The sequence below is a fragment of the Pelodiscus sinensis genome, chromosome 19 (genome assembly GCF_049634645.1).
Source record: "Pelodiscus sinensis isolate JC-2024 chromosome 19, ASM4963464v1, whole genome shotgun sequence".
In the NCBI taxonomy this organism is placed as follows: domain Eukaryota; kingdom Metazoa; phylum Chordata; order Testudines; family Trionychidae; genus Pelodiscus; species Pelodiscus sinensis.
In genome coordinates, this window is record NC_134729.1 from 23,402,244 (window position 1) to 23,427,956 (window position 25,713).

The 25,713-nt window shown below is 44.3% G+C and overlaps 1 protein-coding gene across 1 annotated transcript in view; it reads left to right on the plus strand.

The window, feature by feature from the left end:
• KDM4B (lysine demethylase 4B) overlaps nt 1–25,713 on the plus strand; it is a 194,272-nt gene that overhangs the window by 160,698 nt on the left and 7,861 nt on the right. The window contains exons 13-21 of the mRNA XM_075903063.1: nt 729–849; nt 2,934–3,112; nt 8,207–8,429; nt 12,126–12,202; nt 12,409–12,464; nt 13,169–13,277; nt 20,602–20,787; nt 20,878–21,042; nt 22,494–22,613. Coding sequence (XP_075759178.1) covers nt 729–849; nt 2,934–3,112; nt 8,207–8,429; nt 12,126–12,202; nt 12,409–12,464; nt 13,169–13,277; nt 20,602–20,787; nt 20,878–21,042; nt 22,494–22,613 — 1,236 coding nt within the window. The remainder of the gene's footprint in view (nt 1–728; nt 850–2,933; nt 3,113–8,206; nt 8,430–12,125; nt 12,203–12,408; nt 12,465–13,168; nt 13,278–20,601; nt 20,788–20,877; nt 21,043–22,493; nt 22,614–25,713) is intronic.

The window sequence follows — 25,713 nt, forward strand, 5'->3', positions numbered from 1 at the left end:
TAGGTGACTGAAATTCACTATTTCTGGGATTGACTGTGGATAAAATACATATGTCCCAGTTCTTGCAGAATGCAGCTCCCTAGTTCCTCAATGGAGTGAGCCACAACAGGCCCCCCTGGAGTATACTCCAAGCTCACTCCAAGACACTCGAAGCTCACTGCAAGACCTTACTCTTTGACAAAGCACTTCCACTGTGTCCATCCTGAGGATGATGGTGTAGGGGTGTATGAGTGTGAGAGTGAGTGTGAAGGTGTTCACAAAGCTACCTTGTCCAGGGAGTGAAGAAGAGCAGAAAATTCCTTGTAATCTACGAAGGATCTCTAACTTCAGACTTCATTTACCTTAGATGTTGTAATGAAGGGCACTTCAAAACTCCCTGAGAGAAAATTTTTACCCTGGGGTATCCAGCTGAAATAAAATGAGTATGTTTGTGACATGACTGATCCAACTTTTCAGAGGCTAGAGACAGTGGCAAACCTCGTCTGACTGAGATTATATTGTTTAGAGGAAAATGCTGTAATTTCTTTTACCTGGCATGATCTTATGGGAAGATGTTGGCCCTATCTACCAAAATTACTGGTGAGGAGTGCTTTGATCCTACCCAGAGGCGCTGATGATTGTGTGGGTTAAAGGCCTCATCCTGGGGAATTAGCTTGAGTTGGTCTCTGTTGCACCTCTACTCCCCAAAACTTTTGGGTTCCCACATAACATGTTCTGGTTTGTTTCAGGCCACTTCTGCTTTTTCAAAAATGAAGATGGAGATAAAGAAAAGTCGCCGTCATCCACTGGGCAAACCACCGACCCGATCCCCATTATCTGTGGTTAAACAGGAGACCTCAAGTGATGAAGGTGAGAGCAAATGGCTTTCCAGAGTACTGATGTGTGTGGGCTGCTTGCTTAGCGAGCCAGTGGCTTGTCACATGCAGACAAATTGCTGGTGTGGACCTAATATAACGTTGTGGCCCAAGATTCTTACACATTGTGGCAGGGCTCTATGCACTCCAAAGGAAGTGTTGCTGAACACTAAACCCTGCTCTAGTGTGTGTTTCTGCCTTTTTCTACTTTTCTGGGTGAGATCTGTTGGCTACCGGAAGCGTGGGGGGAAACATCATGGGGAAATTGGGAAGAACGCTCCAGGCAATCAGTGATTAAATTCCTGTTTGGAGACAGGCTGCAGGTGCAGCAGAGAGGGAAGGAGAAAAGGTAAGTCTGTGATCTTACTCAATTGGCAGATCAGGACTTCAAAATACCAGCCTAGAAAATCACTTTCAGTTGGCCCAGCTGTACTTGATATTTCCCTATAAGTGCCTTCTGTACACAGCTGGCATTGTTGCACTGCTGAGCACAGGTAATGCAGTTTGGCACTGTTAGGCTATGTTTACACTACAAGCTAGGGGTGTAATTCCCTTGCCCGTGTGCACATATTTGGCACCGCTAGGCAATGTCTCTATGGCCACTACCAGAGCTACTGCAGCCATGTGTTAGCTTGGTGAGAACTAGTGCACACACGTGTACGTGATAAGGGAAATCTCCCTTCTCACTCATAGTGAAGACGTAGCCTTGGCCAGAGGAAAGTACAGCTTTTGGGTATATAGCTCCTGGCATGAACCCGTGTTCCCTAATTCTCCTCTAGAATAAATGGAATTATATGGGGGAGAGTCAAATGCTGAGGTCCTCTTGGGCAAACTGAGGTATAGACCTGACTACAGGGCCCCTTGGTTCCTGTGGTCCTGCAGAGCATCAGGCTGAAAATCTTGCAGCAGATTCAAAAGGCTTTTGAAGAGTGGTCTCCACTGAATTAAACCAGAGAATGAATAATACAATCGGTATCCTATCCCTTGCTACATTAATATTTTGCTCTGCCTCAAGTGTTCATTTTTCCACGTGCCTCAGGCACTTGAATGTGTCAAAGTTGTCAAGGAGAGGCTTTGGCAGTGCGGTAGGGGAGGAATGGGGCTTTGACACCCAGGAAAGAACAGGGAAGTAGTTTTGGGATGTTTCTGCTAAAATCATCCCTGACAAGTAATGAACAGTCCTTGTGTGTTACTAGGCTTCAGAGTTGACATAGCACTGAGATGTACAGGAGACTCCCTACTGCTCAGAGCTATTGCTTTGGGCTTTTGGCAGACTTGGGCAATGCTATGGTATTTTATACTTGGGCCACGCATGGAAAGTTTTCATTGTACTAGTAGAGATGAGAAACTATTTTACAATGAATGCTTAGAAACTGGACCCCAGAACTGAGGCAAGAGGTGGACTCCACAGCTGCAGAATCAAAGAATGCCTGGGTACAAACTGCTGCCTGCCAGACCTGTGCCAGAAGCAGATGAAGGTTGCTCAGTAGATTGCAACTGATGAAAAAGGGTTGGGGGGAAAAGTGCAGAGTAGAACCCAGACAAATTATGCCCGAGAGCCAAATTCAAAGTGCACCCACAATTGAGAACAGAGTTGCCACTCGCAGCTGGTGACTGGATGATGCTCAGGCCTTCTTGGGAACTGGCCTGGACAAACAACTCATCAGGCAATTTCCTGAAAGATGAAACTGCTGCCTGGAGAGAAGCAGATTTCTATAGGTCTGTGTTGCATGCCTTGAACGCGGCTTAACGAGGGGAGGCCGTGTGGTCCGAAGCACAGAACCTGGGACTCAGAGGGTTGGGAAACATGGGTTCTCTTCTCTTTTTTCTCACCTGTCATGTGAGCTTGGCCCAGTCGCTCTCCCTCTGTGCTTCAGTTTCCCTGTCTGTAAGAGAGAGAGATAATGATTGCTGGTTTTGCAAAGTGCTTTGACACCAATGGACGAAAAGTGCTATAGAAGAACTAAGTGATGGTGGTGTTTCTTACTTCTCCTAAGTGTCACTGGAGTGTTTATTTTATACCCTCTTGCTGCATTTCATCCATACTGAAGACACTTCTCCTTGCTCATTTTACTCTAGAAACGTTTCCATTTTCTGGGGAGGAGGATGTGAGTGACCCAGAGGCTTTGAAGTCTTTACTTTCCCTGCAGTGGAAGAATAAAGCACATAACTTCCCGGCTGAGCGCAAATTCAATGCAGCTGCTGCCCTAAGTGAGCCCTACTGTGCTGTCTGTACCCTCTTCTACCCTTATACCCAGGTATTTTCTGATACTGCTGCAGTGCATTTGAATCAGATTAGTGTGAGTTTGTTTTCATAGTGTCCGTATGATTATCTAGACTTTTATTGTAAATTACTAAGTCAGAGCCCTGGATATGTGCACCAGAGCGTGTATCTGGAAATAGCAGACTTCAGTTTTCCTTGCTTTAATTTTTAATTTTATTTAAGTAAAACAAAATTCCATGGCAAGGGAATATGCAGCTAAACTCAGATTGTCTTGTGTTGAGTTCTGCCACAGAATTCTTCTGTTCTGCCACAGAATTCTTCTGTAACCTTCGGTGCTTCACCTAATTTCTCTGCCCCCATTACTTCAAATGGGAATACTGCCTACCTCAGGGAGGTGGTGTGAGAACTGAAATACAAAGCTCTTTGAGATCCTTTGGTGGGGAACATAAGTGCTACGTATGTATGTAGGTTGTCTACACCAGCAGTTCTCAACCAGGGCCCCAGAGGTGGGGTGTAGAAGGTTTAGAGTGTCCATCAAAACAAACCAGAGAACAGGGCCAGCATTAGACTCACTATGACCCAGGGCAGAAGGCCAAAGCCTGAACCCTGCCACCTGGAGCAGAAACTGAAGCCTGAGGAAATCAGCTTCATGGGGCCCACTGTGGTATGGGGCACTAGGCAGTTGTCCTGCTTGCTACCCCCAACTTCAGTGGAAATGCAGAAAACCAATTGTTATGGCACAGGTGGGTCATGGAATTTGTATAACATGATGGGAAAGCAGAGGCCCTCAGGATGAAAACAGTCAGAACCCCTGAACTACACAAGGCCACCAGGACTGTACCAAACTTCCCCTTCTACTAATAGCTGGGGGACTCATGCTCTTCTCTTCCTTAACCAACAGTGAGAGCTTGGCAAGTTCTCAAGCTGAGGGGTGCAGTTTAGGGGTTCCTAAAGAGAAAGCAAATCTCTGCTCTCTCTGCATACATCCATAGTGACAAAAACCAACCAAAATACCCATCCCACAACAGTATGAGTCTGAGCCTGCATCAACTTACTTGCACTTGCGGGACTTGAACAGTGGGGTTAACAGTAACTGTGTAGACATTCATTCTTGGGCTCTGAGACATTCATTCTTGGGCACTTTGGGTTTCTGAGCCCATGGGAAAATGTCTGCAATACTATTTTTAGCGCCATAGCATGAGCCTGAGTCAGAGGAGCCAGGTACTGAGACTTGCTGCTGCAGGTGATTTGTGTTTTGCAGTGTAGACATACCCTGAGACATGCTGCCTGCTTGAAAGAGGATGTTTTACACTCTTCTGCCCTTACTACAGGTTGTTTGGAATTTGAGGGTGGATTCACAAAATACTGACTGACTAATGTCAGGTTCTCCCTGTGGTTTTGTCCATCCCTAGGAAAGGCCAACCTCAGTGCTACTGAAATGCTACACTATAGCAATTCTCTTTTCCCAGGCTAATGCAGGCAGATGTAACTGCAGTTTATGCAAGCAAGAGCAATGGTGTTGGTCTTGGTTTTATAAAATAATGCTTTGGAGTCTTGGCTTAATGTAACGCTGCAGGCACTATAGAAGGCAGCAGAAGGGAGATATGCATATGTAATATGTCTTTGTGATGTGAAATTTGTTTTAATTTTCTGATCATTTGAGTAAATCAGAGATAATACCCATATTGGTTTTCTGGGCACATCCAGGCTTCCTTGCTTGCCATAAGAGGCTGTTGGGATTTCAAGTTCCAGGAACTTCAGTTTAAGGTGCAGATTTTCTAGGCAGTCATTGCCAAGCAAAACACTGAAAACCAAATTTAACGCTCCCCAACTATCAAATGTATATTATTAATCAGACCACAGGGTGGGAGGCATTCACAATTTGTAAAGCTTCTCAGCTATCAAGACGGAAAATTCTTCTGTGCATTGTGTACATAATGCTGATAACTTCTCTGTATCTAGCATAAACACCAAAGCTGCACATTTCAAGGGGATTGGAAAAAATAAGATGCAACACACTGGCACATTTGGGTCCTGTAGTGATTTACAGGAGCAAACATGAATATGTACAGTACTGCTGCACTTGCTTATGCATCAAATTGGTACTAGTTGGTATCCTTTTAGCATGGTTAGTTCCATAGTAATGAGGGGGGGGGTGCGTGTGTGTGCGCGCGTGTGCACATGCGCGCACGCGCCACATTTCAGAAAGGATGTGGAAAATTGAAGAAGGTGCAGAATAGGGATGTTAGGATGTTGTTAATTGGCTAATCGAGTCATTGATAGAATTTTTATCGATGATTCGATTAGTCGATAAAGGAAGGCAGCTCGGCTGTCTTGTCTCGTGCTGGGTCTGGGACCTACCTCCGGTGTGGCTCTGCAGTTTAAATGTACTAAGAGCCGGGCTGCCTGCTCACCCGGCTCTTCATACATTTAAACTACAGAGCCACATTGGAGTTAGGCCCTGGATCCAGTGCAAGCTGGGTCTGAGCCAGGCTGCCTGCCTAGCTGAAGCAGCCTCTGTCCGCAGCCAGCCCGGGCCACTGTGGACAGGTGCTGCTTCGCCGGATGTGGACTAAGTTAAAATGCGATTATCTGGCTAATCATATACTTAATACAGTTTATATCGATTATACAATTAGTCAATAATGCCATTCTGCAAAGCCGCAGCAGGAGCCAGGACTGAGTAGTCCTGGCTTGTGCTGGCTCCGGAGCCACCCATGCTGTGGCTCTGCATTTTAAATGTAGGAAGAGCCACAGGGCTCTTGTACATTTCAAAAGCAGAAACATCCGCAGTGGGAACTGGTGCAAGCGGGGGCTGAAACAGTCCCCACTCACGCCATTTCCCCACTGTGCTTCTGCCTCCCCTGCTCCCTGCAGTGATGGTGTTGGGGGAACCATCTTAGGCAGCTTAAAAAGTGGTACGTTTTCAGTGATCTAAAAGGCTGTTACAAGGAGAAGGGAGGAAAAATTATTCTCCTTAACTCTTAGTGATAGGACAGGAAGCAATGGACTTAAATTGCAGCAAGGGAGGTTTAGGTTGGCCATTAGGAAAAACATCCCAACTGTTAGGATTGTTAACCATTGGAATAAACTGCCTATGGAGGTTGTGGAATCTACCATAACTGGAAATTTTTAAGAGCGGGTTAGACAAACACCGGTCAGGGACTGGGTAGATGATGCTTAGTTCTTCCATGAGTGCAGGGGACTGGACTTGATGACTTCTTCTGGTTGTTTTCAGTTCTGTGATTCTGTGTATGAATATAGTTATATGTAACCATGTGTAATTACCCTTACACGGCCTATAGGCATGAAAACAGAATCACAAAGAGAAGAGAGTATTTCTATCATGTATTTAAATATGCTTGTTCCAACTCCTGTGTCCCAATTACTAGGTTGATGGCCTTCTATTTTCTCACTTTTAGTTCCACCGAGATGCCACTTTTCACAGATGTACTGAACCGTTTCCCCCTTCATTTTAAAACACTGGGAATAAAAATCATAATGGGCCTCTTGTTGTCCCAGCAGATCTGAATTAATTTTTAAAATATATATGACTAGCATTTATCCAGCATTGCTTGGATCCTTAAGGAGGAACTTAGGGCTGAGGTGTGGAGTTAGGGTTGGAAGGTGAGGAGGAGCTCTGGGCAGGGGACTCTGGGTGTGCATTTAGGGGAGTGAGTGGGGAAAGCGGTGGGGGGGGGGAACAAAGGGTCCCCCCTCAAGATTTGCACCATGGATGCTTGCTCTTCCCCTTCCTGTCCCTGTCAGGGAGTGAGAGCAATGTGCACAGCTCATCTGCCCCCTGCGCTTCCTAACCAGAGTGAGGAATGCAGCAAACTGTGCACTTTCCCCTTGCTCCCTGATGAAGGGGAACAACCAGCAATGTCCCCGTACAAATCAGGAAGGAGGGACCTTCAGTCCATCAGCCCTCCCTAAAGGGCGCCTGGGAGGTGGGAGGCTGGGGGAGTCCCAGCTGGTGGATGGGGTGCCCCCAACCAGCCCCTTTTTCCTGCCTCTTTCAATGTCTCTTTTCTGTATGGTTTTGAGAGATGCAATCCCATTGCAGGCACATCTCATTTTCCTGGCACAACCAAACCCATAATATATAATTGCAGTATTTTTGTTGTCCAAATGTGTTTTTGCCCCATTCGCATCAGTGTGTGTGTGTTGCTTTCCCTTAGCGTTCAGACAGTTGAGTTGTGTTGGCAAAAGTGTTCATGGGACGCAAATTTCAAAATAGTATTTTAGAATCTGGTATTTAAAATCACACACATCTTTGTACCAGTAATCCTGGCATGTGCCTCCCATCAGGGAACAGAAACACACAAAGCTGTTCCTATGACGATTTGCATCTAAGCACTGCACCCAGCCTTCTGAACCTTCAAAAGCAAAAAAATAAGATTCATTCAATGAATTTGAACATCAGCTTTAAGGAATTTTCAATTTGCTTTCAGATATTTTAGGAGCAGGAAGGCAAAATGTGTTAGATATGTTATTTGCTCAACAGTGCCCCAGTATGTCCCTGCATAAATAGGGCACGTGGAGCCAGACACAGCTCTGTCTAGGCGCATGCATTTTTTAAAATCCCTGATTCATTCTGCAGATAGGAAATAAAGTATCTCTCCAGGACTGCATGATGCTGCTGTATTGTGAGGAGACTTGGGTGCGGCTTGGCTGTTTAATCCATTGTTTTTAACTCTGGGTTACTACCAAAAAACTTTACATGTCACTGTGGAGAAATACTTGCTGAAAGCATTGGAGAGGCTGCCAAAGGGGAGAGGAAATCTTATTCTGTTGAGATGATGTTCTTCTGCAGCTTTTAGGGATTTGATTTTACTTTGGCAAAGTTAAACACAAAAAATAGTGAATGCTGCCTGTTATTCTAATGTTTCCCTGAGCTTTCAAACACAATGGCAGATCCCAAGCCACATCCTAGTGGAATGGAAGGGAGCAACAAGATTCCTGTCATGTGAGCGAGGAGATGAAATAAGAGAGCCTGCTGCATGTTTGTAGACACTGAGAGCTAGTGAGGATTAATATTGCCCTTGTGAAAAATCCTTTGACATTTAGAACAGTTGGCAGATGGGCAAAGTGGAGTGTGCGCTACTGTTTCCTTTTCCTACTTAAGTCCTTACAGATGGAGAAAGAGGCTGTCCAGGTCTCCATAGGAGAGAGCTCCTCCTTGCTCCAGCTTTCCAAGTGTGGACAGAAGACAAAGCCCCTGATCCCTGAGATGTGTTTTACCTCAGGTGGTGAAAACACAGAACCCCTTCCTTCCAACTCGTACATTGGAGAAGATGGAACCAGCCTCCTGATATCCTGCGCCAAGTGCTGCCTGCAGGTTCATGCTAGTAAGTGTTCCTCCTTCCTGCTCGGGTCTGGGCAGTAGATACTTGGAAGCCTCTTTATACCTGTGCTCTCTGCACTTGCACGCCTTCTGGGCACGGTGGCAGTTCCTGCCACGTAACCTTTCTCCACTTCCTATAGCATATTCAGTTCCACTTCACTGTGTTCTCAGAGCTGTCATGGCTGTGACTATCCTTGGATATTTCTATCCATCTGCTTGCTATTCGTTTCCTGTTCCCCCTGGAATTATTATCTGTGGCTGCGGTGGGGTGGGAAGAAAATAAAAGGGGTGAAACGGGAAAGATCAAGTTCTACCTGATGGTAGCCCCCACTTATACAGGCATTTTCCTTATAAATTCCCAAAGTGCTAAGCCACATTAGTGAGTCTGAGAGATAGGAAAGTGAGGTAAATACAGCAGTGCCACCTCAGTCATGTAAGTCAGGAAGGGTTTATGGAATACTGTAGTTTCTGAAGTTTACTTTCATGTAGTCTGTGTTGCTGTTGGTGACGGTGTTGGTTTATCACTCGAGGCGCACACATCTCTTTCTTTCGAGATGCAAGGTGGGCGAGGTAATCTATTTTATTGGAAAGGTCACAGACCTGAAGAAGAGTCCAGCGTCTAGTAGTTCATGACAGTGATGTAGTAAATTCAGGATTCACTGGTGTGGCATTCTGACAGGTCTTGTGCTCCATTAGTGGCTGCGAGCATTTTTGTATGTTCCCTCAGTATATGTGCCAGCTCTGTGCAGGTAGCTAGCATAATAGACTTCTTGAGACCACAGAGACCACAGACTCAGGTAAGATACGAAGGCACCAGAGCCAGGTTTATAGTCGAATGAAGTACATTAATAGTCGTCAGTAGCCAGATGGCCTCCAAGCCCCTATGTGTTTGTACGCTTGACAATGGTACCCTTGACAATGGACATGGCTCAGTCAATCGTATGGATTTTACTATTGCCCCCTAGGCCAGCCAAAGAGTGAAGTTCAGGTACCCCAATGTTTATATTACAGAAATGAGCACTCTGATACACACCATACGTATCCTCTTACGCACTAATGACATGTTTGGTACCTCCCCTTGTACTTTCCTCCAAAGCATTCACTGCCCATTGTTCTGCTTTCACTCTTATTATTTCAGACTATTTTATCACATACTCAGCTGGGTGTCCCTGTGCTGTCCTGGTGGACTGTATTTACATACTTCATGTGCTTTTAGCAGTGCTAGCACTTCTAGTGCTGAGACACTGACTTGCAGGCAAACATCTGCTTTCCACAAGGCCTGTCTGTTACTCAAAGTACACCTCCTGCTTACTTTGGTTCAAGCACCAGGTCCATGCTTCAGGCTCTTTCTTTCTCCTACACAGTGTAGCTTGTAAGCTTGTCTCTTTCACCAACAGAAGTTGCTTTGATAAAAGATATTACCTCATCCATATTCTCACTGATATCCTGGGACTAGCACAGCTACAACAATACAGCAGATCATTACACATTTCTTTGATTTATTATGCCCAAGAGAAGATTTCTGGTGGCAGCTGGTTGAAGGTGCTGGCCTGCGTCAGGAGTATTGTAGATCCTACGGCATCTAGTTATGGTTTGCGTTAGTATTAAGAGGTGGTAGATTACTGTTCTGCTGTTTGACTTGACAGACGGAAAGAATTATTTGACTTGTATCAGCAAAAATTGCTTTTATGGACTCAGCTTTATAGACAGAAATGTTGAGCACAAATGTCTCTTGTAGGGAATTGAAATTAGAATAAAGGATGAACTTCTCTTGCATCCACGAGCCAGTCACTTGTGGCTCCTGGTGGGTAGTACGTTGACATAGGTTGAGTGCACCAATGATAGAGTGGCTTTCTCATCTTGGAAATAGTCATTACTGGAGAGCTGAGTCTTTTTCTACTGAAAATGTACACATGTATGGAATAAAGGCATTCCAAACCATTCTCAGCAAACCAAATTCTGATTTGGAGAGGCATGTATATGAATAAAGCAAAGTTAATCTGCAGTCACAGACAGAGCCTGGTGCATTCTGCTAATCAGCTTTAGCTGTGAGGCTTGGGTTTAGCTGCTTCACTCTAGGAACCTTCCTGTCTCCTCATCACTGTCAGCTTGCACTTGCAAATTCCATTAAACATTTTATTTTGGTGTGGTGAGACTAGCTAGCTCACTTTGTAGAATAAAGCTACTACCTCGGGGCTTTTGCCGCTGGTCTGGCTGGGTGCTGTAAAATTGCTCAGCAGACCTCCAATTTGGAGGAGTCTTACCTGGTTGTGACAGGGGGAAGGACACAAGGAAACCTCTGCCAAGATTTCTAGGTGTTTGAGGTGCTACCACTATCTAGTGACGGGAAAGAATAGTTACTTTGCTTATTTGCTGCCCTTGTTGCATTTAACTATAGATTCAGTGCTTCATTAAGTCCCTAGCTCCCCTCAGAACACGCTTCTTCCCCTCTCCCTTGTACAGCTATCTCTGGGAACTAAAAGCCTCCTATTTAGAAGGACGAGATTTTGCTTCCTAGCGATATTCAATAGCACCTTGGCTCCTGAAGAACAGATAGTACTACTCAGCTCAAAATTTAGTCTGAGCAGCACCCTATATCTTAATAAGCAAGATTCCTTTTATTTTCTGAAAACAAATTTAAATATCAAATGTTTCTCATGTAGTTTCTCCTTTGGGCTTCTTGCATTTTTTTTTCATTCTTTAGTTTGTGTGTCTGTATCTCATTTCCCCTTTCGGTCCAAAGGTCCCTGATTGGTGGTCTTGAAACAAGAAATCAAGGCTGAAATTTCAATCTCTTCCACACAGGTTTGGGCTCCACAGACATTTGACTTGCGAATGTGAATGTCTGTTTCAAACCAATTTCCTAATCGGTTTTTCAGACTGCATCACCCAGCTTCTTTTGCCTGTTCTGGACCGGATCCACTCTCATGACCTGTCACATGATGGAAAGGTGCCTCCTATGCGGGAGGCAATCATGGGTTTATATTATGGACTCTTTACTAAAATTGTCTGCATTATATAATTGCTCGTTGCAGAGGTGTTGTGTTGACCTCCCAGGCAGCTGTTAATAAATTGGGTAAAACTTTAGTTTTGCCTGTTCGGCTGAGATAGCAGCACCTCAATTTCCAGCTGTTAGTGTGGTAAGCTGAAAATTTCTCCTGCGGTGCTTGGAAGGAAGGATGGCCCACTGGCTTCTTGGGGTTCATGAAATCCAACTTCAATTACCTGTTCCAGGAGAGACTTCCTGTGTGATGTGCAACAGTAAGCACATGGAGCATTTAATTCAGCACTGTTTGATTACTTTATTTACCTTTCCTCTTCTAGTAAGATCCTTCTTGACCTCTCTGCAAAGGTGGCTGCACCAGCTGGGCTAAAATCAGCTGATAAGTCTTACCTCTTTTCATGTGTCCATTTAGCATTCAGTAAGGCCAGACCTGCTGCGACAAGTCTCTTGAATGTTGTGCCAGACATCTCCTCCTAACCTCTTGCCCTAAGGGGGAGTCGGGTTTCCTGTTCTCCTGTGACTTCAGTCCTACTCAAAGATGACTCTTTCTTCTGAGTTTTGTATTGTCCTTTGGATTTTGAATCTGTTGATTCCAAATTCTGTGTCTAATTTCCGTGGTGGATTTAACCTGAACTGTCAGCAATGGGCTTCATGTATGTGTTGCCAAGAGTGTGAGGATACTTTGGTTTCTTTCAGGTTGCTATGGAATACGCCCTGATCTAGTGAATGAAGGCTGGTCTTGTTCACGGTGCTCAGCCAGTGCGTGGGCAGCGGTAAGCATCCACAGCAGTGGAGACTTGAAAGAGAAGGTTTTGGGGAGAACTACCTGGATGCTTCCACACGGGGGGAGGCAGGGAAACGGAAAATCTTTCCCAGCATGCTGTTGCCCTAACTTAATAAATACCTGGGGAGATTCGATTTGGGATCGTCTGGGTAGCCTTTTCGGTTAAGCTTTATGACTCTCTTTTTTAAACTGTAGGACTGCTGCCTTTGTAATCTCAGGGGAGGAGCTCTTCAGATGACCACTGATGGAAGGTAGGTAGCATTTAAAATGTCTTGCATGTGTACTAGAGACACAAGGTACTGTCTTTTATTGAACTGACTTCTTTGGAAAGATCTCTCACCAACAGAATATATAAAAGATTTATTGACCCAATAAAATATATTACCTCCCCTACCTTGTGTGTCTAATATCCTGGGACTAGCACAGCTGCAGCTATACTTCATTGCACATATACTAGCAGTCTTGTCCAAGCACGAATGCAAGTAATTTTGTTGATGATGTGAGCACAGGTCATGGTGCTCCAATGTGGGAAGTGTAATTTTGCCTCGCATGCATCCTTTCTGCTATCTAGAAGGGATGGGTGAACGTGGAAGTCTGGGCTGACCCTGTCCTCTTTCTGTGCTCTTAAGAGTCTGATTCTCTGTGTGGCCCCGAACACCATTAGTGTCATTGACTTCAAAGGCCACACCTCTGAGACAGTGCTCAGCACCATGCAGGAATGGGTCCCTGTTGAAGAAAGTGGATCCCCATTGTTCCAGAGACCTTTATCTAGTGCAGCGTGTGATTAATAACCAGATGCTAATAGTACCAGTGTTGCCAACTATCCTAAATGTGTCCAGATACTGTAGAAGAGAAACCAGAAGAAATGTTAACAGCCCTCTAGAGTTTATACAGCCCATAAATGTAGCGTATATTTTTTAAAAATATGGCAGCTTCTAATTTCTGTGCTTTCCAGGTGGATTCATATAATCTGTGCTATTGCTGTCCCAGAAGCCCGCTTCCTCAATGTAATAGAGCGCCATCCTGTGGACATCAGTTCTATTCCAGAGCAAAGGTGGAAACTGGTAGGTACTTCCTGGGGATTGCTTGAGTGTTAGCAGGGTTTTGGCACACTAATGAGAAGAACAGCAATGATCTGTGTAGAAGCCTCAGGCTGCAGGGGCTAAAAGATGTTCTCCTGTTTATTACAAGAAATGTCTCAGGAAGCAGGGCCATTTAGATGTGTCTGACTGGGTCTGTTTTCCTTTAAAAGGCTTCACTTTCTCCATCAGGAAATATTTCCTATCTCCATCCTCTGTGCAGAGATTTACAAATGCCCCCTTGTGGTTATCTCAGGAAGGAGGAAACCTGGAGAGGATGAATCGGTAGAATTCCAGTTACTGGCATGTAACTGAGTTCCTTTCTGTGGAGGGTGCACTTGCTTCATCACAGGGAATTACTAATAGGTGATTAATGATTAGATGGAGTAAATGAGTCTTGGCTTTGCCGAGGGTGCTGTGTTTTCCCAGCTGGTTCTGAATACCCCACTGCTATGGGTGCGTTTGGTAGATAAATTGTGCCTTTTGTTTTCCGTTTGTGTGGGAGTCAGTTTTGGACAGCAAGAGGGGGACATGGTGGGGGAAGATGTCATTAGCACTGATGTATTCGGTAGTTAGTACGAATGTATTCGTTAACTGCGTAGCTATGTAAAATAGGCAGCCCAGGCAGCCCCTCGATGAAAGGTTAGGAAAACTCTGTGTATGCTCCTAGAGCTCTTCCTCTGTTGTGCAAATGGGTTTTGTACACAAATGTGAATGTAAAAAGCATTCATTATTCAGGTTGCGTGATGGAGCAGTGTGATGCGAGAGTGATAAATCTTGAAGCACCACTCTTTATGGATCGTCTGACATTTCCAGCGTGCATCCTCTTCATTACCACCACTTGTAACGATGAATTAAAAATCCTTTTACACAGAAGTCGCTTGTATTGCTTAATGGGGCCTCACAAGGAAACCTGTTAACTCCTGCCTGACTGCCCTGCAGCTGAGCAGCATCCATCAGTGGAGCTATGATGCTTCACTTTGTCATCATGAACTCCAGCCTGCTTGTGTGTGGTAGGACTCCGGGATTAAAGGGAAGACTGTACAGGGAGAAGATAATTAGAGGAAGAGGGCACATGTATTGAGGATGTGAGAGAGGAGCCCACAAATTCTGGAGGCAGGAAAGTGAAGGTGAACAATGGAAGCCTTTGGTGTGATGCTTGAAGTAACATGTTTCCATGGATTTCTGACCACTGTGCAGTATTTTACAAGTGTCATAGAGTGCATCATGGATTTAATAAGCTTTCACCTGAGGCGTTTATTTGAATAACACTTAGCCCTTTGGCCCATGATCTGATTTTGGCCTTTGAGCTACACCTCCTGCACTGTACATGGTACCCTGCATGGATCAATAATCCAATCCAGTATCCTGGTAAAATTCTATGTTCCTCTTTTAGCTGCAGTGAACATTTTAAGAATAGCACTCTTTGTACTAGCTTAACTGCGTTGAGGGTCCCACTTAGGCACAGCTGGACTCAGCTGCCTCAGCATTTGGTAGGAAGAGAAATACTATCTTCCTAGCTGTGAAATGAGCTTGACTTTGACAGATGGAGAGTGTGGGGATTTCTTGGATAAGCTGGTGGGTTTTGGTATGTAGGGCACAGGAAGTAATATTCAGGATGACAGAATACTAAAATAGCATCCTTCCTTCATCTGGCATCCAAGCCAACTCTGCTTTATACACAGGTCAGCCCAAACATACCTTTGCCCTTGTAACCATGTCACCTGTCTTTTTCTTTCATGCCATGATGTAAAGAATTCTGTGAGAGACCAGATTTTCAGAGGTGTCTGTACAAGGGCTCACTTATGCTCTTGACATTGTATGAGCAAGTGGGGGGAAAGAGCGTTGAGTTTTCTGCCTAAGACATTACAGGGTTTGAGATCTTGGCTAAGGTTTGCCAGATTTGCTAAATTACTTGGGCACCGCTGGACGAGCGAAAGACGGTGTTGGGACTAAGAGCAAGTGACTGATAGTATGGTCTAAAGCTAAGTAGAGTATGAGCAGCAACTGTGAACTTCCCATATACAGCTCTGCTCCACTTGAAGCTCTCCCTACTATTCTCAGCCTGGTCCCCTCCCCACCCCACCCCCCTCAATCTGTTAAAGCAACTCCTGCTGTTTCAGTCTTGAACAGACAGTCTCGCTGAAGAGTAGATGCTTTTATTCCATGAATAAATATCCAAAAGGGCATGGAGTGAAAAATTTCCCCTATGGTTTCCAGCATCCTCTAGCAACAGTCAACCTGCGGAACTCCCTGCCAGAGGATGTTGTGAAGGTCAGGACTTTAACAGGGTTCAAAAAGAACTGGATAAATTTATGGAGGATAGGTCCATCAGTGTCTATTAGCCCGGATGGGTAGGAATGAGTAACAGGCAGGGCTCAACAAATAATACAATCTACTCGCCTGGGGCGAGTAGATTGCAACCCGGAAGAGCCGGGTTCGGGCAATCTGCGCATGCGCAGATTGCCGAACAGCGCGGCTGACAAGCGGGGCTTACCGCGGTTCGGCGAGCCCTGGTAACAGAGGGATGAATCACTTGGTGTTACCTGTTCTGTTCATTCCCTCTGGGGCTCCTGGCACTGGTCACTGCTGGCAGACAGGATACTGGGTTAGATGGACCTTTGGTCTGATCCAGTATGTCTGTACTTATGAGAGAGAGAATTTTTGCATTTGGTTACCTCAGATTGGAAATCAGAACACTTATTTAGCTGTCCATTTTTTAAACACCCACTGCTCCCATTGGAAACCAGTAATAGCTGCCAAGGCTGAGCCCTCTGAAAAAACTAGCATGAGGTGCTTGATTTTGAAAAGGTTAGTCTGTGTATCCCACTATGCACTGCTCCATCTTCATCACAGCAGCTTTTCCCATCATTTGCTAGAATCTCAGTGTTGTAATTGTGTGCCGTTTATGCCGAGATCAGCCATTGCTCTGCTAGCAGGCAACATGGAAGAGCTCACATGTCTGCTTGGACACAAATGCAGCTCTGAAGCTTCTGGCAAGATGCCAGTGTGGCTCTTGTACAAGGTTTCTGGTGCTCCTGCAGTCAGGACTAGTTTTAGAATGTAGGAAGTAGATTGACTGTTAGCCCCTTTACCCCACATTACCCAAACGTCTGCGTGCTAACAGCCTTGTTTGGTTATCCGCTTATGGGTGCCTTTGTAATATATACGCACATATTCGTGTTGGAAACAATAATGGGTAAAAGTGTTACTATATTTAATACAGCTTTACTTTCATGGGCATCGTAACTAAAGGAAGATACACTTCGTTTTGAGCTGCAATTTGAAATGAAACGTAGCGTCAGTAACTCAGAGATAAAAGGAGGCTTGTTCTGGATGGTAGGGTGTAAAGGAGAAGGCTCTTGAACTAGCAGCCATGGTAAAATTCTATGAAATGGCACAGAGGAATTTTGAGGTAAATGAGCATAGGGGAGTACACAGAGAAACATGGTTTGTGAGGTACCATGGAGCAAGTCCATTGAGGCTTTTGGCAAGTGCGTCATGATGCAAGTGGGGGAACCAGTGGAGTTGTTTGGAGCTGAGGAGGACAATGGTTAAGGTCACCTTTCTTTGTGTGTTAAAAGGAGGTAGAGGTGTCCTGTATGTGATGAGGCTCATGGTGACCATGGGGAAGGGAGCTGGAATCAAAGTGAGCAGCCGAGGAGGTAAGGCTGAAAATTCCAGTGGTGGAGTTGAGGCGAGTGTGTGGAGCTGAGATGAACAAACGGGAGATGAGAAGAGGATGATAAAAGAGGAAGGCCATACGTAGCTGAAGAAAATGAACTAGAGTAAAGGGAGGTGGCAGGAGATGCTGCTCCTGCGGATCCAAGTGCATTTTGTTTCTGTTCACGTCTCTCTTCCTTAGCAACAGGGAGAGGGGCAGCATTTTCTGTAGGTGCAGGGTGAGGGCCTGGCGTAACTTGTTGAAAACAGTGTCCAGTTGATCTGAAAATGCGCAAAGACAGTGGCTCCCCTTGGAAGCATAGACATCTCCGTTCATTTGAGCATGCTGCATCGTTATAAAGAATGCAGTTTGCATGGCTTCTGATTAATGGTGTATTACAGGCCTGTGTGTGTGTAAATTATTTATGACGTGGAAATTCAGAATAATTAGCTGTCATCTCTCACTGGAGTAAATGAATTGTAGTGTTCATCATGCTGTAGACAGCCCATTCCTTACACTCAGCTATGATCTGATTTTTTTTTCTCTATGCATTTATTCAGCGTGTTTTTCTCCAATACCCTAGACATTCTTTTTCTTCCTACCTACTCGCCACTAATTCATATCTGTCGGCGCATCTTCCCCACAACACTCTGGACTTACAGGGCTGTGAGTCACATGCCCCACACCTCCAGGTCTTCCACTTATGCTCTGTTTCCACCATAGTCCACATCTCAAGGTAAATGAAATTTTCTGTTGTCCTCTGATCATAATTGATCTGTCTTATTGTTCCTTTTGGGATGCCTCTTCTCTCAGAGTGTCTCTGCGATTGGGATGCCATTAGATGTGTGTGAAACCCTCAGGCTTGGAAGCAGGCTTTACAGCAATAAAACCAGACTCTCTGTACTCAAGGGTTAATACTCCCTTGAGAGGCTATATTGAGCACTGTGTATATCAGTGCTTGTCCCTGCTAGGGAGGGAATTAGGTATTGACAGTTTAATAATGAGATCTCATTGCTATTGACTTGCTCTCAGTGCTGTGTTCCTGCTGTGCACTTTGCTATGGTGCTTATCTAGCTTTTGAACATGGCTTACAGAGCGATAAGGCGTAAGTTATTAAATACAAAAAACTACATTCAAGCAATGCAGAGGGCCTGACTTGGACTCACAAAAGCTAGGACATTCAGAGTGAAAGCACAGGGACAAATGCATCCCTCTATGCACTGATTCTTACATGAGAAATTATCTTAGCTTGTTGCATCCATGTAGAGAAGTGTTTCTGAGCTATCTGGACATGGCAGAGTGTGGCAGGAACATAGTGTGGTTTCCTTTCTTTCTTTCTGCATTTATGGTGGGGAAAGGAAATATCTGTCCCTCTTTGGGGCAGGAATAGTCTTTATTATAGCACCTGCTACAGCTGAGGTGGGGAAGGAAGGTGCTTATTTCTGTGAAGAGAAAGGGGACACTGCTGTTCAGATGAGGGGAGAGGGAAGCCCAATGCAGGGATTTCTTCCAGAGAATAGTACCAATATTTAGGTGACTACAAATCTACTGCCTATCCCTATTCCCATCTACAAGATATGGGGAAATGATTTCTGTATGATAAATATTCATCCCATACCTCTGTCCTCATCACTTGCCCATGAATCCATCTTCTCAAGATTCCATTTGTATGAACAGTTGAAAATGACGGCCAGCTGTTTAAAGGACAACCTCACCCACTCCCGACAGTGGAATTATCTCTTCCTCAAGTTATCCCAGTTTGCAGGATCTTGTAGAGGGCAAGATTCCACCCACCATCAGTGACAGCTTTTCTAGACATAAACATGTTATGAACTAAGGGTGAGATTTATACAGGTTAGAAAAGCCCATTCCCCATGGAAGTCAGTGAATTCCTAACTCCATGAGGCTCCTTTGGAAATCCCAGCCTAAAAGTCTGATATTCCACATTCCTGCAGGGCTGGAAATGGGTGTTTGATACCGTTGGAGAGAGGGTTGATTCTCATCTTCCCAGGCATGCAGGGCTCACTGCCAGCTCTGCAGTATCATGAGATTCTGGACTTTTAAAACAAGGACATGTTTGTTTAGAAAGACAGTTTCAGATCCATTTCAAAGGTGTCTTAAAGCTTGTCTGCTCTACAAAGTTAGTTTAGATTAAGGTCGGTGTGAATTTATAATGCAGTACTTACTATAGAATAATTTCATCTGTGGACATTCTTATTTTGGCAAAAGAATAGTAAATAATAGGTTAAAGCATTGCCGCCAGCCAGTGCGTAATATTTTCATTCCAGAATAAGAGTTCCTTGTCCCAGTTTAGTTTAATTTGCTTGCAAAGAGGATTGAGTGAACATGTCACATTTATTCTGGAATAAATGTGTCCACACCACAAGTGTTATTCCTGAAGATCTATTTTGGAGTAACTCCATATGTAGACAAGTCTTTACATTTATTACTTGCTTTCCTTTCTTTCTAATCCCTGGATAATTGGTCTCATAGTAACCACAGCAGGTGGCTTTACAGAGAGGAATACAAGAAATAACCCAAATGGGGGCAGAGAACATGATTTCAAAGCATTCTCAAACCTGTTTTTAACATCTGTGGCATATTGAAAATACATGTTGTAGTGTGAAGGTTTTAGTTACTCAGGAGTGACAAAGCAGTGAGAGAGTTGCATACTTCAGTTTATCCTACATAAATGCCATCATGCATTGTGTGTGTGTTTATAATAGTAAAAAGGGCCTATTTAAAAATAAGATGTTAAACTGTTCTGTTGTGTTATATTGTGTCCAAAGTTGAAAATACTGTCTCTTCTAGCAACTTGTTTGCGAAGTGACAGCTATGATATGAATTAAACGGGTACATTTAAAAATCTCCGGAGAATGGGTATATAATGGAAGTAAAAGTTTTTCCGTAATGCTTTTAAGTAATACCGATACATTACACTCCAGAGAACATTATCCCAAATTGGTTTTGTGGGGATCTCATTGACCAGTATGTGTCTGATGGAGTGTGTCATTGATAGCTTCTTGAAAGATTAAAATGTAATTTTGTTGCTGTTCAGGTGAACCATAATTCTGTGTGTTGGCTATATTTAGGGTGGCTGAATTTTGGCTGGGGATAGGTTCTAAATGAGTGCATACGGTTGAGCAGAGAGATGGAAAGGAATTTGCCTAGGGATGTAAAGGGTGATGCTTACCTGGTAAGTGGTTAACTAGCAACCCAGCCAACCAGAGCTCCTCTGCCTATGGTCTGGCCTGGCCTAAGAAGCCCCTGACTGACTGGAGCAGCCTGTTGTGCATTGGGACCAGCTGGGCTGGCTATGCCCCCAGCTTGCAGCACAGGGGACTGCTCCAGTCCGGCCAGGCTCGCTGCACCGCAGACAGGGGCCCCCGGCAGACCCAGTTAATTTTTTAAATAGGATTTTACATCCATAAATTTGACAGCCCCTGTGTCTGCAGTGCCGGGCAGGAAACGTCCTCGATCCTAGTTGACATCTGAGCTCTGTTTTAATGTAAATGTTGACAAGAAGGAGTTTTGTACCACGTCTCATAACTGGATATCTCACACTGTCCAGCCTCAAAAATGTTGATTAACTCTGCTGCTGACTTTTGTCTCCACTGCATAATGTGAACTCTTGTTTCACCTTAGAAATGTGTGTACTGCCGGAAGCGGATGAAGAAGGTTTCCGGTGCCTGCATTCAATGCTCCTATGAGCACTGCTCCACTTCCTTCCATGTGACCTGTGCACATGCCGCAGGGGTACCCATGGAGCCAGATGATTGGCCATATGTTGTGTCCATCACTTGCTTCAAACATAAAGCAGCCAACCACAATGTAAGTGTCTTCTATTGAAAATCCTTCCAATGTACAGTTTCCTTAACGTCTCTTGTGATCCCTGATTGGTCCCTTTTCTCGGTTCCTTAGGTCCAGTTTCGGAGGGAAGTATCACTGGGGCAGACTGTGATTACAAAGAACCGCAATGGACTCTACTACAGGTGTAAAGTGATTGGCATGACAACACAAACTTTCTATGAAGTGAACTTTGATGATGGCTCTTACAGCGACAATGTGTACCCGGAAAGCATTACTGTAAGAAACTCGAGATTCTTCTGTAACTGCGGGTAGAATCTATTTAGTGCAAGTCTGTGTGGGAAGGAACAACAAAGCATATCATAAGAAATCTTTTTATAGTAGGTTATAAAAGTATTGCTGGTTGCATAGCTAATGCATAGAGTGTTCTTCATGTGTGTCCTTACATCAGTAGTTCTCAAACTTTTTGGCCCACGGCCTACACTGCTCAATGCAGACCTTTTCACGGACCACTAGCCAACCAACTATGATGACAAAATGGGAGCAGGAGTGGTCTAGGGATGGGCGTCTGGCCAGGAGGTTGAGTACAGGAGCTGGCTGAGGGTGAGGGGGGTCTAGCCAGAAGTTAGGTGCAGGAGTGGGCTGGGTGGAGGATCTGGGAGGGAGGTTGGGCCCAGGAGCGGGTTGGGGTGTGTACAGGAGCTGGGGTGGTGCATGGGGGGAATAGGGATGGGGTGGGGGGGAGAGTCTGGGCATGAAGGAAATAGGGGGTGCTTATCTGGCTCCATGCCTCCTGCTACTCCCATTGGTTGTGCTTCCGGACAATGGGAGCAGAGGGGAAAGCCTCCAGGTGAGTGTTTCCTATGCTGCCATTCCCCCAGCTTGTGTGTGTGTGTTGGGGGGGGGGGGGGGAGCAGCAGCAGCATATGGAGCCACTTCCTCCTCCTGCGAGCCAGATCCAACCTACAAGGCTCCCCCTCCCCCAGTGGGAAGCAGGCGCTGGTGCACCAACCTTCACGGGGTGCGTGCACGCGCAGAAGCCTGGAGCACCAGCTCAGGCTCCCCGCTGTGGGGGGGAGGAGGTGACCCCGAGCCCGTGGACCACCTGCAAGATAGTCATGGACTACACTTTGAGAGCCACTGCCTTATAATGATGGCATTACTGATTATTAGTTAGTTTCCTTTCTTTTGTTCCTTGCCCCAAAGCTGTTGTCAGGATTTGTTGCTGCTGTAAGAGAACAGAGATTGTTCAGTCTTGCACACTAATTGCATTTCTTGAAGTGTCTCATTTTCCGCTCCCCAGTTCTGTTGTGGGTAAATCGATTGGGCAACATGTATGTTTGTTTTAGTGTAGTAAGTAGATTAGCAGGCTACTAAGAGACAAGACTCTCGGGTTCTATTCCCAGTTCTGCCACTGACTTGCCATGTAATATGGTGCAACACTCAATTAACACCCCTTCCTCAGTGCTTGCACAATGAGGTTAATACATCGCTGGGGGGAGGGAGCTGGGATGGTTTGAGAACACTGGATGAATTCCATGGAACTACACATCACTGTCCCTAGCAGCTGGTACAAACTGGTTGTAACCTGCATATGCTTTGTGAGATTTTGAACAGATGTAAATTTGCTTATGATGTGGTAACATTCTGGGTTCTTGGGTTATAGCCTCCAATGTTATAGTGCATTCTATTGGTGGTCTTCCTGATATTGTTCACTGTGCTATCTTCAGAGCAGAGACTGCATTCAGATGGGACCCCCTCCAGAAGGCGAGTTGGTTCAGCTGCAGTGGACTGATGGAATCATCTACAAGGCCAAGTTTATTGCAGCTCAGATCAGTCAGATTTATCAGGTAAATTGGGAGGGAGTCTAAAAATCCTGCCACAGCACCTCTCCCTTAACACAGACTTTATACCTCACAGGTGCAGAAGACGTGTTGTATTCATGAAGGTGAAGTGTGACTTCTGGAGTTAACATTTCCTGTATTCTTATAGGCACTACAGTTTTGTCTATGAAGAAGGCTAAGGGTCTTCAGTGGCAGATTGTGGATCCATGTACACACACATGCCTCTCTGGCTACACCTGTCTGCTCTTAGAAATCTCAGGTTCTTTTCATTTGCGCTCTTCCTCTGTGATGAAAAAAGATGCTTGAGTTGGTCTGTGTAGCTGTTCAGTGGATAGGAGAAGAGGGGCGGTGGTTAGTGGACCCTCATACAACTTGTTAAATTTAATATAGGATTTCTGGCACAGGGTAATCATTTTCTCTTAAAGATAAACATTTCACCATAATAAAGAAAAGTCACTCATCTACAAAGGCCCTGATCTCTGGAAGATGCTTTAATTGGATATCTAAGCCTTCCCTTGCCCCTTTTGCATGTGTTCCTGGCAGAGCCTTCTCATATGATGTGGCACTTGTGAGTGAGAGGAGTTGCCTAAATACAGAGAACTTACTGGAGGGGTGACATTCAGATCCTTTGGGGGAGTCCCTGCTGGGGATTGGCTTGTTTGTTAATGGGTTACTAGAACATCAGTTCAGATGTGAGCAAGGTCAAAAGTGACCTGAGATCACTGCCTGGCAACTGTTCAGTGGCGTATGTGACATGGGCTTTTTGACCTCCACTTCCTGACAAGCAGGTATTCAGATAATTAAACCCTCTTTGGTAATAAAAGTGGAGGTCAGGAATAGAAGGGGTTTAGAGAGAGTCATGGGAAGGTATGTGACAGAATAGTGTCCTGCTGCTGTCTGTCCTTTTTCTGTTCTGTGAATAAATAGCAGTCTTCAGTCTCCAGTCTTGATGTTCACGGCCCTTCCTTTTCTAGTAGAGAACAGAAGCAGCCAATTCTGCAGCCCACAAGGCTGAGTACTGAAAAGGAGTTTTGTCTTGAGTTTTGTACCCCATGGGATTTTTGTTTGCAGGAGGCTAACAATACCCAGTAAAGCAGGAAGAAACCTGAAACAGAGTCAGCATTTCAACATGAGGTTCCACAAAATTCACCACTCTCATTTGACAGTTAAATGGTCCACAAGAAGTTTCAAAATTACCAGGATTCTGGGAGATTTCAAGTGCTTTTTGCACATCTCAATTTATCCAAACACAGTGAAACTTACAAAGAACTATTTCGTGCAGTGTAGATTGGTGTTCCTGAGCAATCCTGAAAAGTATAGTGGGGGAAATTTCCTAGGTCTCTGGTTTAGGAGGGACTTACTGTACTGTTTACTCTAGTCTTTTCACAAGAATTGTTCAAGGTCTTGATATGCAAACAGAAGAGCATCATAATCCACAGTCTTATTTATCCCAAAGATCTCCTTAGTATGATGCTCCAAAGAAAAGACAGTAGTCAAACTTAACATTTTTAACTTTTGTACAGTTGCATTGAAAATCTGTTCTTTCTTTACTTTCTGATTTAGCCACAATATAAGAAATTCACATATTGTTTAGAATAGCATTAAAAGCTTTTAAAAGAAGCATCTATGTTGCCACCACCAAACGAGAGTAAAATGTTCAGGTGCATGTGCATTTTGCAATTCAAACTTGTTCCATGTTTTGCACATTTAGTTTGGGTGCATATTTTTTGAAAATTTGACTCCAGAGGTTTGCCTTTAAACCTCATTTATGTGTGTATTTAGAATGGAGAATTAAAGTACCCATAGCTCATTCCCTAGTGCACATGTTACAGCTGATGGATGGTTCTCAGACTACAGTAAGAAGTGCTGATCTTGCCTAATTGGTGAGCACAGCAGGAGGGGCATGTTCAAAACATAAAGCTGGTCTACACTAGAAGTCCTACATCAGTCTAGCTGCACCAATGCAGCTATAGCGCCTGTGGCAAAAATGCTCTGTGCTGGCAGGAGAGAGCTCTCCTGTCGGCATAATTATTTCACTTATGTGAGAGGTGGAGAGACTGTCCTGTCAACGCAGTACGTAGGTTACACTGTAGGTCGGTGTAACTTGCGTTACTTGGGATTTGTGTGGCTTTTTCACATCCCTGAGCACCAGACGATATGTCAACGTAAGCCGTAGTATAGACCTGCCCGTAGATTCTTTCGTCCCTCTGAATTTCCCCAGTTTAAACCAGACCCTACCTTTCTCTTAAACCAGATTGCGTTTCCCCTGCAATATTCAGGAGTCTACAGTAAGCCTTCAGCAAAGCAAGCAAAAGGCTCTAAGATTTATTTTATAGTTTAAAATTTCATATGCTCATTTTCATGAATAAACATCCCTGTAACATCTCCTGTTGCATAATTCATGATGTAATCAGTGCTCAGTGAAAGAGGTTTGAAATGAGGCGTTAACACCACCATTTTTTACACCTGACTGATTATTGTTTCTTGTTAAAACATAAATGAATTTTGGTATCTGGAATTGTTTTATTTTGACTTGCCTGAAAAAATATCTTACCTTGAAAAGGAAAAAGGCTTAGTAGGGCTGTCGAGTGGTTAAAAGAATTAACTGTGATTATTAATCGCATGATTAAAAAAATTAGTTTCTCTCTTAAACAATAATAGAATACCATTTATTTAATTTTTTTAATATGTATCGACTTCAGTTACAACACAGAATACAGCCTAGTACTCTCTCTCTATTTATTTGATTACAAATATTTTCATTCTAAAAATCAAAAGAAATAGTATTTTTCAGTTCTCCCATTACAAGTAACGTAGTGCAATCTGTTTATCATGAAATTTCAGACTGACCTTTTGTATGTAGTTTTACATTTGTAACTGAATTCAAACATAAAACAGTGGAATTTACCTTCTAAAGTTTTACACTAAGTCCTCCTCCTTGTTCAGCCAGTTGCTCAAAGTTTTGGTTACAGTTTGCGTGAGCCAGTGCATCTCGTTTCTTGTTTACAGTGTCACCTGAAAGTGAGAAAAGTTGTTTGCATGGCACTGTTGTAGCTGGTGTTGCAGGATTTTTTGCACATCTGGCATGTAAATGAGTCATACGTCT